Source organism: Macrotis lagotis, chromosome 7, assembly GCF_037893015.1.
Source record: "Macrotis lagotis isolate mMagLag1 chromosome 7, bilby.v1.9.chrom.fasta, whole genome shotgun sequence".
Taxonomy (NCBI): domain Eukaryota; kingdom Metazoa; phylum Chordata; class Mammalia; order Peramelemorphia; family Peramelidae; genus Macrotis; species Macrotis lagotis.
This window is the reverse complement of record NC_133664.1, coordinates 42,939,189-42,951,648: the sequence shown is the minus strand read 5'-3', so window position 1 is coordinate 42,951,648 and position 12,460 is coordinate 42,939,189. Positions and strand designations below refer to the sequence as shown.

Genomic DNA, 12,460 nt, shown 5'->3' with positions numbered 1-12,460 from the left:
TTAATTTAAATTTAAATTTTTTTCTCTCCCTTATACTTTATCACTCAAGTGAGTCCATATTTTTTTGGGGGGTAGTATTTTGTTTACTCTTAAACAAGAATATTTTATTAATGTATAATAAAACATTATTTGTACAAAATGAGAATAAATAAATATTAAATTAAAAAAAAAGAATCAATGTTGGAGGGGTTGTAGAAAGGCAAGAATACTAATGCATTGCTGGTGGAGCTGTGAATTCTTCCAACCACTCTGTAAAGCAATGTGGGATAATTTCAAGAGAGTGACCAAAATGCTGATAATGATTAACCCAGAGATTCCACTGGTAAGCACTTATCACAAGGAGATCAATGACAAAAAGAAAAGCCCAATATATGCTAAAGTATTTCTAGCAGCATTTTCAGTCACATAATGGAAGTGGAAACAGTTATCCATCAACTGGGCATGGTTAAACAAACAATGGGATGGTATAGAAAGGTAATGAAATATTATTTTAAAAATGATGATTATGATGAATGCAGAAAAGCATGGAAAGACCTATAGGCACTGATGAAAAGTGAAGTAAACAGAATCAATAAAAAATACTCAATTACTAAAGCAATGTCAATGAAAAGACCAACAATAATAAAAACATCAAAATAAATGCTGCAAAATAACTCAAAAGAAGAAATGAGAAGGCCTCTTTACAGAGGTAGTAGAGGGATATGAACATGGTGTCACACTTTTCAATGTTTTGATTAGTTTTAATGAGCTTTTTCTTCCTCTTTGTTATTAAAAGGAACAGTCCTATAAAGTGAGAGGAAGATACATGTAGTTGATGCAAAATAAATGATATCAATGAAATTTTTATTAAATAAAATTATCTAGCACATATCCTACTCACAAATTGATAATTCTTCTTTGTCTCCCTAAAACCAAAGTTATTAAAAATCATTAACTAATTTTACAAATATAATGAACACAGGAAAGGACATCTTATACCAATGATCATTTAGGCTTTTATGCATTTTCATTTCTCAGGAGACTTCTTTCTCTCTGTCTCTCCCTCTGTGTGCCTCTCTCCTCCCCTTCTCTGTCTTTCCATCTCTCTTTGTTCCCCCCGGGACTCACTCTCTCTCTCTCTCTCTCTCTCTCTCTCTCTCTCTCTCTCTCTGTCTGTCTCTCTCTCTCTCTCTCTCTCTCTCTCTCTCGACTCAACAACATTGCTTTGTTTGAGAAAGTTCTCTGAGGAAATTTATAGCAAAGACTGATCTCACAGAAACCACAGCAAGCTATTATAACAAAATTCCAGTCCATTCTCCATGAAGAAAGAAAATCTCTATGTGGGATTAAGAGTTCTGCATAAGGTTTGCAAGGTTTTCTAAAGATAATTTTAGCTGCAAAGTTTCATTCTGCATAATTGAGAAAGCAAAGGGAGAGATGCGAGGGAGCAATCACATTTTGGGCCCCCCCCAAAACTTAAATGAGAGTTCAAAAGTAGCAACTAGTACCTGGAATATGGGCAGTATCCAAACCACTGAGCAATGGTAAATTGTATTTTCCCACAAGAGCAATATTAAAATTGTAAATATCATATAAAATATATATAGTGTGTGTATACATATATATTTAATAACATTTGAATTTCTGACCAATAACTGCACATCATATAGACCACAGCTATGACCAACAATGTAACAAAAAAGCCAGATACAACAAACAGAATTCTATAATTACTTAAGTGATCAAAATTATACTTCAATTCCTATAAAATTTATTCTCACTATTGGTTATACAGGAATAGCAATTCCTCTGTGTGTAAATTTGACTTAATCCTGATGTATTACCTATACTATGCTAGATTAGAACACTTGATAATTTAAAAAGATTTTAAACTATTTTAAAAAGAATATTTTATTTATTTTCTTATGTAGAGATATTTTTGTTTTGGTTTGCTTTAATTACTTTCACTGCAACCATCAAGGAAGGGGATATGAAACAGCAAAATCTGAATAAATTTAGTAAAGGAATCTGACTACGTTGTTTAGCTTTAACTGTTTTAAGAAAAAAACTTAAAAAAAATTGTTAGCTGTGTTTCCCATCTCCCTTCCATTTTCATTTCTTGTTTAAAGGATAGCTCTCTAGCAGAGTATTTGAGTTAATATAATAACAAGACATATCAACAAAATTTTAAATTAAAATAGAAGTGTAAGAAAAAAGTAAATTAGAGAAAGAAAATAAAACAAAGCCAAACTATATTTTTAAATTAAATAGTAATTTTTAAACTTAAAATTTTAAAAGGCTTTTGAGGAAGATTTAGTTGGCCTAGCTCTAGGGAGATATGGAGAGGGAAGCAGTAGGAAGCTATCTAAGGAAAGTTAGGACTGACATTTTATTTTGATTAACAGAGACATTCAAAATTTCTCTCTTAGCCTTGTGGTTTGGCTCAAAGTTGGGTAAATTCTTCAAGCAAACAAATAAAAGCCCTTGTAGTCATCTAAATAGGTGAAGGTCTCATTAAGAATATCCAAGACTAAACCTGCCCCAAAGGAACCAAGAACATTATCTAGGCAGCTGTACTAAAAAAATGATCCCATTTCTTTTCACTATTTTTCCAAATATCTGTATGTATACAGTTACAAAAATGCATATATATCTTTCTTCTTGTGTATATATGTAAAATAAATTACTATATTGGGGCGGCTAGGTGGTGTGGTGGATAAAGCACTGGCCCTGGAGTCAGGAGTACCTGGGTTCAAATCCGGTCTCAGACACTTAATAATTACCTAGCTATGTGGCCTTGGTCAAGCCACTTAACCCTGTTTGCCTTGCAAAAACCTAATAAATAAATAAATAAATAAATGACTATACATACACATGTATATTTACACATAAGCACTGAGAGCTTATTAAGTTCTACCAACTTTTGGGGACACCCTCTCACTGGATAGGTCACAACATCACTCTCTGCTAAGGTGTATAAAGCATGCTGCAAGTTTTAATGCATTATATAAAAGCTGGTTTTTAGCTAATTCCTGCACAGAAAGCTCAAAACCAACCCAAGGGCTCCCAGGAGGAAGGGCCATTTGAAGTGGTCTTTAAGGGAGGAGTATAACTCTTGAAAACAGGGAGAGGGGGAAATTCTAGGCATGGGAATGGCCTAATGGATCCTGAATGGCAGAAAGCCATTGAGTGTGGCTGGAGTGTAAAGAAGCAGAGACGGAAGTTGTATGAGCCAAGGGAGGGACAGTAAGCTCAAGTGGTCAGGCCTGGAATGTGAGGCCAAGGGGAGTCAGAGGAAAGCACTGAAGATTCATGAAGAGATGAGAAGTGTGTAAGAGAGATTATAGATAGCAAGCAGTAAGGGGGCTGGAGTAGAGAAGGGAGACACTGGAGCTGAGAGCATCTGCAGGGAAATTACTACAAATAGTAATGAAGAGCTGAACTGGGCGGGGGGCAAAAAAGGGGCTGTGGCAAGAAATGACACGATCTAGAAAGTGATCAGTTGGACATTCGGAGAAAGAGAGGAGAATCAGCAATAATCCCAAGGTGACCAAAAGGGGACATGGGAAGAATTGTAAAACTATAGAGAAAAATAAGATAGTTAGAAGGTTACAGGTTTAGGGGGAAGGTAATGAGCTCAGTTTGAAACATGTTAAATTTTCAGGAACAATAAGAGATTTGGACAAAGATATCCCATGGGCAATCTAGAGTACAAGTTCAGGACTAGAGAGAATCATCTACAAAGAAATGATGGTGAAAACTATAATAGAATATAAAATTATCAAAGAAGAATGTGGAGAGAGAAGCTAATGGAATTGGATCCTGGGGAACACAGGCAGAGAATGATGAGCTAGTGAAATCGAGAAAGAAGTGATCAGAGAGGCAGAAGGAGAATCAGGTGAGCAGGGTGTCTCTAAAATGAAAAACTTTAGGAGGTGGTAGAAAGCCATGCAAAAAACCACCAAGAGCTCTAGAAGGATAAAGGTGAAAAACATCCTTTTAATCATACTTCTATAGGCATTCAATTACCAGCTCCTTGAGAGGAGGAACTGCCTGCTGCCTTTCTCTGTATAGCAGTACCTGGTACCTGGCTGGTTGGTGACGACACCACTATGTCAGAGAGGTGCTGCAGTGGGTCCAGCTGATCAGACCAATATGAGCTCAGAAAGCTCTTATCCCAGGTCAGGCACAAATAGTCCATGTCGACACCTGGGGTAGCTACTCTAAACTTGGAACTGGGTACACAGGAAGCACTTACAAAGTGTTTGCCAATTTGACTTGGCTTCTTGACTAGGACAAAAGCACTTCAGTTAGGCAAACTTGGATTAGGGAACTATTAGTAGGTACAAATAAAATGGCTCCTCCTTCCAAAGATGCAGATCCTAGTCTATCCTATGAACCTTGTGTCCACATCCTTCCACAGATTTAGCCACAGGAGCCTCCCAAAAGTGCCAGAAACACCCCTCGATTTCCCCTGACATAATGAAATACTGTTGGACAGTAAAAAAATAATGAAAGAGATGGTTTCACAGAAGCTTTGGGAGACTTTAATAAAGTGATGCAGAGTGAAGTGAGCAGAACCAGGAGAACCATTCGTATAATAACAACACTGTATAAAAAAAGAACCTTTTATAGCTATAAGAACTCTGAACAGGCAATGACCAACCATGATTCCAGAGGACTCCTGACGAAGCATGCTACTAACCTCTGGACTGAGAAATGATAAATTCAAGATGAATCATGCGTTTCTATATATGGTTAATGTGGGAATTTGATTTGTTCACCTATGTATATTTTTGTTGCAAGGGTTTTGCTTCTCCTTGTTTTTATGCTTTTAATTGAAAGTAAATTTGGTGGGAGGAGGAAAATAATTTAAAAAAAAAAAGATCTAAGTGGTGTGATGACCAGAAACCTTCCCTTGGTTCTTCTACATTTTCAGTAGGTTTTCAGCTAAACTGACTTAGGACTGTAAAAAAAATACTAGTAGCTATCATAATTACTAAATATCTCAAGAAAATATGATCAACAAATTCATTCCATGTTTCAGGTTACTTCAGTCATCTGGAAAATGGAACTGACTTTGAATATACCTGGTTTGGAAGACTTGATCTGCTGCTTAATTTTCATGACTTCTTCTGCTGATAAATCTCCTTTTTTCAGTACAACAACTTGTGGCTGCTCATCTTCATTGTCACTCCTGTCATCTCCTTCAGGGATTTCAGGTTGAATTTTCTAGAAGAAAATCCCCAAATACAAGGCAGATCACTAACCTCAACCCATTCCCCATCTTGAAGTTCTAAAATGAAGGGGAAAAAAATAGAACTAATATAACTTTATAAAAATGGCCCCTTAAGTAAAAAAAGAGCTCACAATGAATTTCATGGTGACTGAAAACGCAAATCTATACCAAGCTTCACCCCTATGCCTCATTACCTCCACTTAAGACATTTTGTTCATTTCCTTCTTTTAGATGATTTTTCTCACATGTAAAATTCCACCATTCTTATAATCCCATTGAGAATGGAAAAATTCAAGAAAGAGAAGAAATGATTATCAATAAGCAGTTATTAATAATAATTTCTCTCACCACTCCTTCTACACAATCTTCCTGCACCCGTCTGAAAAGATGTGATTTCTTTCTTGAGACTTGCTCTGGGTACATTCAATACATGCCCATCTCTCTTTTATCCTTTCCAACCAACCAATAAGCATTAATCCTTGAAAAATACAGTACATGAAAATTCCGACACTTCGGGAATTTGTGATTTTATTGGTCCAGTCACACTTTCCATCAATGAAGATTATAACCCTTTTATAACTTAGTAGATGACTTCTTGTCTCTCCCATTAAACTGCTGCTTCTTGGTCTGTGTTTTACCTATGTCTCTCCCAAAGTAGGTGCAGCCAAAAGAGCCCATCATCCTTTGGCCCAGCTCATGAAGAGCCTCTGCAAACCTAACTCTCAATCTGTTATTGGGCCTGGATTCAAAGCCTTTTCAGTTTGGTGGTAATAAGAAAAACTAAGTTTAGGCAGCACTTCACACAAGTTATCTCATTTAATCCACACTCATCTGAGAGGCAGGCCTGTTATTATCCCCATTTTGTAAATGAGAACACTGAGGCTGAAGGAAACCAGTGACTTAGCTGGGGTCACCTCTAGCACTCAAGCTATGGAGTCACCAAGTGATAGCTTCTCTTCCCTGGTCAGCCCGAGAATCCACCAAGCTGCTAAGGGCATCAGAGCAGGATTTGAATGAAGTGTTGGATAACAGATTTACTGTAGAACAGCTACTATTCAGTCTTGTATGGTTGTCTGTTTTGTTTTCTATCATTTGTGGTAGAGACTTGAAGTCAGAATCCGTGATCATGCATCTCAACTGGTCACACAGTAGCAATGTAACCTTGGGCAAATCACTAACCTCAAATCTCTCTGGGACTCAGTTTTATCATCTGTAAAATGAAACAGGTGGTCTTTAAAGACCTTCTGGCTTACAGACTATGTGACTAACATTACCTTCTCAACTGCTGGTTGGGTAGCTATGAAAGGTACCTGATGGGGGTGCCTAGGTGGCGCAGTGGCTAAAGCACCGGCCCTGGAGTCAGGAGTACCTGGGTTCAAATCTGGTCTCAGACACTTAATAATTACCTAGCTGTGTGACCTTGGGCAAGTCACTTAACCCTATTTGCCTTGCAAAAACCTTAAAAAAAAAAGGTACCTGATTTTGTGACCCATGTAAATTAGATTCAGAATAAATGCACTAAAGGGACAGAATGAAAAATGTTTGGGATATTGATGAGACTAAGAGTTGGATGTTTTGATTTTGCTTTAATCAATCCTTTCACTCACATGACTGGCTGAAAAACAAAAAGAAAACTCTCTAAACAAATGCAAAAACAGTTACTGAGAAGTAACTAAAGTTACTGAAGTTCTGCAGTAGTTTCCAAAAAACTAGAAGGTATATTGATAACCTTAATGACAGAGTGGTTTTTCCTCCTGCTGTATTCTCTCTATGTTCACAAATCATAGAAAAGCACATTAACAGGGTCAATTATGCTGCCAATCTGAACAAGAATGCAATCTTGTTCTTAGCCTGAGGTGTGCAAAAGAACACCATGTAGTTCTCCAAAAGTCAGTGGAGTCATTACTCAGGTCAGATTTGTAAACAAGGATTGACCTGGAATTAGAACCAATCACGATCACCATCAATAGGAAATGTTTTTTATTCCTGTTCTTTGAAGGGTAAGCTAAAATGTTTAAATGAGAATGACTAAATGAATTTTAAAAACATTCTTATGGCATGCTTACTATGTGCTTAGCACTGAGGTTCCTGACCTCTGGGTACTCTGATGACTTGGGTTGGGCCACTTATAAAAGTGGTCCAGCTACTGGACAGAGAGAGCTACCAGATAGCGACTAGGCTTGTCCCCCACATACCTAGGACCCTCTGGATTCCTCCAATGAACTTGTTTCCAACACACCATCCAGGATTTCTCTCCCTACCTGTTGTACCAAGCTCTAAAATGGCCCTCAACCTCCCCCTCTCTGCTTTCCTCAAAAGAAATTCTCTGTTGAAAGAAGCAATCATCTCTGTTTTAAAATATTTGCACTAAGGTATGGTGGACCAATACTTTTAAGTTTCCAGAGACTGAATTTAAAAGGGAAATTTATTAAAAACAAAAGGATCGAAAATGAATAAAATGTCTGGAGATGTTTTTTGAGGACAAAGGTAGTTTCCACTTGTATCATAATTATGCCCACTGCAAAGATAGGTTCTATTCCCACTTCAATAATCAAAGCCAGGTGGTGTTGGAGAACAATCAGTCTCAAAAGTGAATACAGGCAGACCCTGCCTAATGTGTCAGAAAAGCAAGATGCTGGAAGGAGGCTTGTTATAGGGAACAGGATTTTATGGATTCAGTTTGAGTTCTGTACTTTATTAAAGCCATTACTGTAAAATGAGGGGAGGGTGGAGGGAAGTAGACCTTATAAAGACTCCTCTACCTTTAAAACATAAAACACAGTGATTTAAAAAGGTAGCCCCAATAAGAGCTATTAAACTCACTCTTATTTACTAATAATTTCGTTCAGCACATACAACAAAAACAATTTTCAAAACAATGTTTTTATTGCCTAAGAAAGAAGCCAATGCTAACCAAATTCTCTGGTTTACAAACCCAGATTCCCCATACTGTGTTTAACTCAGAAGCCTGAAATAATAGGGTGTTCTCTATCATTTCTATCAAACGTGATGTTATATTTTTATCAAATATTTTGATATTTATATAAACATACATATATATTCATATTTTATATATATAAGGCTTCAAGAGACTACAAAAAAGTCATTTCAATTGCGTTATCAGAGTTCTATGATATAAACACTGTTTTTAAATAAAAATCATTTTAACATTCTATCAACGTATCCTTGGAAAAATATATTTTGCACTCCATCTGCTGGCTGGCTGGCCTTAGGCTCCATATTACCAGCAATTTTCTCAGTTACAGTATTGAATTTTTAATTAAAAACTGGAGAAAAAAAGCTAAATCTCTTGGGCATATTTCCCAGAGTTTCAGAGGCTTTAATTAAATTGTAAAAAATGTTATGTAAACAAAAATTTGAAGGGGCCAGGCTGCACTATAGGTTATGGTATAGGAGGGGAAGAAAAAATTCTCATTAAATGGTTTATGTAAAACAAAAATTAAAGACAACGCCCACATCGATGTGACTTTCTTCTACTGTTATTAGGTTTTTATTAGCTCGATTTGTTTGGTTCCATTAAATTAGCAAGTGGGCAATTTTATGAGTTCAGTTAAATTGGGCAAATCGTCGGTCCATGGATTCTAATCATTTCGACTACGGTTCAGTTAAGATTTAAAGTCTACAGATGAAGTAATTCTAAGAGTCCTAGGAGGGAGGGGAAAAATCTTGCAGAGGTGTCGGGCCTGGGAGCACGGGGGGGTCTTGGATTCGGGGTTTACATTTGAGGAAACTGAGGCAGCCACAGCCCAAGGTAACGCGGGCAGGAGGCGGGATGTGAACGCGTGCTTCGGGCTCCAGGCCTCCCGGCCCTCCGCCGCCCCGGAGCGGGGCGATGGCGCTCGGGCCGCCGGCCCAGGGCGCCCTGGGCGTCCTGGGCCCCAAGGCCCAGCCTGGCCCAGTCGGCGGCCCGGAAACCGGAAGTGAGGGGTTTCCTTAGCAACGCGAGGGGCGGGACACGGTCCTGCTCACCTTGGTCTCCACGGTGGGCCCTTCCTTATAGCCGACCTTCTGCTTGAAGCGGGCCAGGAACGCGGGCTCCGGCGGGCGCACATACGACACCTGGTTCCGTTTGCTCATGGTTTCTCGGAGAGAGACGGCGGGGGATGCGGGAAGGGGGGAGGGAAAAAAAAACAACAAAAAGGGCCCGGATCTTCCCCGTCTCCCGGAAGCGGGAGGGCGCCGCCTCCCCTCTCGGCCGCCGTAGCCGGTGGGCGGGGCTACGAAGCACGCAGCGGGGCCCCGCCCCCTTTCCGCCGACTTCCGGCCCTTGCGCGGCGGCTCCGGTCGTGACTTCCCGGGCTGCGCTCGCCCCGCCCCTTTCCGGCTAGCGCCAAATTCAAACGCACCGCCATCTTTCCGGGCCCCTGGGCCGGCCGCCGCTCCTCCAGGCCGGGTCTGAGCCGCGGGAGCGTCATGGCACCCGGTGTCAAAGGTGAGAGAGAGTGGGAGCGCGAATGTGTGTCCGCGTGGGCCCCGGCGTGGGGGAGGGGCCGGGCCTGCGGGGGCCTTCCCCCGGGGCTGCAGGGACGCGGTCCTAAGCCGCGCGGCGCAGCCCCCCGTGCGTCATGTCGTCATTGCCACGTAACCCGCAATTACCGAACGTGCCCGCGGCGCCCCGGGCCTGGGGTCCGGGGACCCACCCTGTTTGCCTCGGTTCCCTCCTCTGTCAAAAGAGCCGGAGGAGGAGTTGTCCAGCCCCCAAGGGGTTACCGAGAGGCCGGCGGGATCGAGCAGCAACAAAATGCAAGATGAAGCTCTGCCCGTATATTATATGTGCATTTCTATACATATTTATATGCATATATGCATGCATGTATGTGTGTGTATCTCCATATGTATGTCTACACACACACACACATATATATGTATATGTATATATACTATACATACACAGACACACAGTGCTTGGCAAATTCTAAAGTGTTACCCAAAATTGAACAATTTTCATTATTGCTAATCTTAATCCTAATTTGCATGGGTGTCCCCATTTGTAAAATGAATGGGATGAACTTAATCTTAAACCAGGGTCCCTTCCGGCCTTGAATCTGTGATGTTGGGACCTGTCTCCACTAGGGACATCTGCGTGTGTGACCTCAAGCAAGTCTTTTATTCATCTCAGGGCCTCTGTTTTCCTTATATGAAAAATGACAGTTGGAATTGACAGACCCTTAGGTCACTTAAAACTCTAAATCTGTGATTTTTTTTTAGTTTTTTTTTTTTTGCAAGCAATGGGATTAAGTGGCTTGCCCAAGGCCACACAGCTAGGAAATTATGAAGTGTCTGAGGCCGGATTTGAACTCGGGTACTCCTGACTCCGGGGCTGGTGCTCTATTTACAGTGCCACCTAAGCTGCCCCCTGGAACAACTTTGAGGGGTTTTTTTGTATGTTTGGGTTTTTGTTTTTTTTTGCAAGGCAGTGGGGTTAAGTGGCTTGCCCTAGGCCACACAGTTAGGTAAATATTAAGTGTCTGAGGCCGGATTTGAACTCGGGTACTCCTGACTCCGGGGCAGGTGCTCTATCCACTGCCCCACCTAGCCACCCCATAAATCTGTGATCTTAAAAGGGCTGGTCCGCCTAGTCTCCAACTCACTTAGGTTGGTAAAACAATTTTTCTCTTAGAGACAAGGAAACAGGCGAAATAGAATTTTAAAATATTTTTATTAGGCTTAAGAAATGCTTTTTTATTTCAGTAAATTACCTGCTCTAGGTTCACAGGTAACTAGTTGAACAAATATACATCAAGTACCTGTTAAAAGGCACAGGTTTATGGGCGGCTAGGTGGGGCAGTAGCTAGAGCACCAGCCCCGGAGTCAGGAGTACCCGAGTTCAAATCCGGCCTCAGACACTTAATAATGACCTAGCTGTGTGGCCTTGGGCAAGCCACTTAACCCCATTTGCCTTGCAAAAGCCTTAAAAAAAAGGCACTGGTTTAGGTGCTAGAAACACAAAGAAAAATAGGATTTGGACCCATCTTCTGTGGGCAGATTGCCAGTGCCTTGACTCATTGACTCACTGTTGTTTCTGTTACTAGTGGTTTTCAAATTTTTTAGTCTCAGGACCCATTTACGTTCTTTAAAATTATTAAAATGAAAATTGTAAAAATTAAAAAAATTAAAATTAAAACCTCCAAGAGCTTTTGTTTATATGAGTCCTATCAGTCAATATTTAACATTTAGAAATTAAAATTGATAAGTGTTTTAAATATTAATTCATTATAGTGACAAGGCCATTCCCTTAACATAAATGTTATATGAAAATAACTTTTCTAAAACAAAAGTGGAAAGAGCAGCATTGTTTTACACATTTTTGTAAATCTGATCTCTGGCTTAATAGAAGACAGATTCCTTGATCTGCTTTTTCATTCACTTTATTGCTGTGTCTTATTTTGGTTTGAAATATATGAAAATGCTATCTTCAGAATATTTTAACTGGTTTGGTGGAAGTAGAGTAGTTTCTTTCATAAGACTAGGAAAACTAGAAGATTATTATTTCTCTACCTAGGCTAAGACAACAAGCTATTTTTTAGCTCTTATTTTCCCCCCACCTAATTTTGGACCAATAATGTGCATAAAATACACACTCCCAAATGTGGGTTAACCCCTCAACAGAAGTTAAAGTCTTAGGGAATGTTCATGGTGCTGAGAGGAGAAGTAATTCATCATTGATACTATGGTGCCTGAGGTAGGATTTGAACCCAGTTCTTCCTGCCTCTAGCCATTTGGCCACATCTGTCATATAGATCGTATAGATCAGTTAAATGTGATCACAGAGTTTAAATCGAACTCACTACTGCAGTTATGGGATAGTTCGTTTCTTCTGTATTAGAAAGATCTAGATCTTCATAGAAAAGGGCACTGACTACACCAAGAGATTTAAATGATCTTCCTTCCTCCACTTTTTCTTTTTTCTTGTGTGAAAAAGACTTTTTTTCTTGATATGAGCAATCAGTCATAGCTTCTACTTTTGTTACTTAGAAAACCCAGAAAGTACAATTTTGCTTTCAAAAATTGCTTGATTGATTTAACAGAAATTTAATCTCTGTTTAAGTTTAGAACTACTCATATACCTATGGACTGATTGCTAGAAGTATGGTTCTAGGGTAATTGAGATTTCTGCTTTCAAAAAAGGCTTTTCCTCAAAAATAGATGTCATTCCCTTAATTGAAAAGTAAAGATCATTTTTACTTTATCCATATCACTCACTATTTGTTCTCTTAACTG

General features: G+C 39.6%; 2 protein-coding genes across 3 annotated transcripts in view; one reads left to right on the top strand and one right to left on the bottom strand.

Annotated features, from left to right (window-relative positions):
- The window catches only part of KIAA1143 (KIAA1143 ortholog), a 35,912-nt gene extending 26,451 nt beyond the window's left edge, over positions 1-9,461 (bottom strand). The window contains exons 1-2 of the mRNA XM_074195879.1: positions 9,209-9,461; positions 5,070-5,211 (exon numbers count right to left, since the gene is read on the bottom strand). Coding sequence (XP_074051980.1) covers positions 5,070-5,211; positions 9,209-9,316 — 250 coding nt within the window. The 5' untranslated portion in view covers positions 9,317-9,461. The remainder of the gene's footprint in view (positions 1-5,069; positions 5,212-9,208) is intronic.
- An 80-nt stretch (positions 9,462-9,541) lies between these two features.
- Positions 9,542-12,460, top strand: part of KIF15 (kinesin family member 15) — a 57,309-nt gene continuing 54,390 nt past the window's right edge. Inside the window, exon 1 of one of the 2 annotated variants that reach the window (XM_074195876.1) lies at positions 9,542-9,671. In XM_074195876.1, the coding sequence (XP_074051977.1) occupies positions 9,653-9,671 (19 nt within the window). In that variant the 5' untranslated portion in view covers positions 9,542-9,652. The remainder of the gene's footprint in view (positions 9,672-12,460) is intronic. The other variant, XM_074195878.1, reaches the window with a different exon arrangement.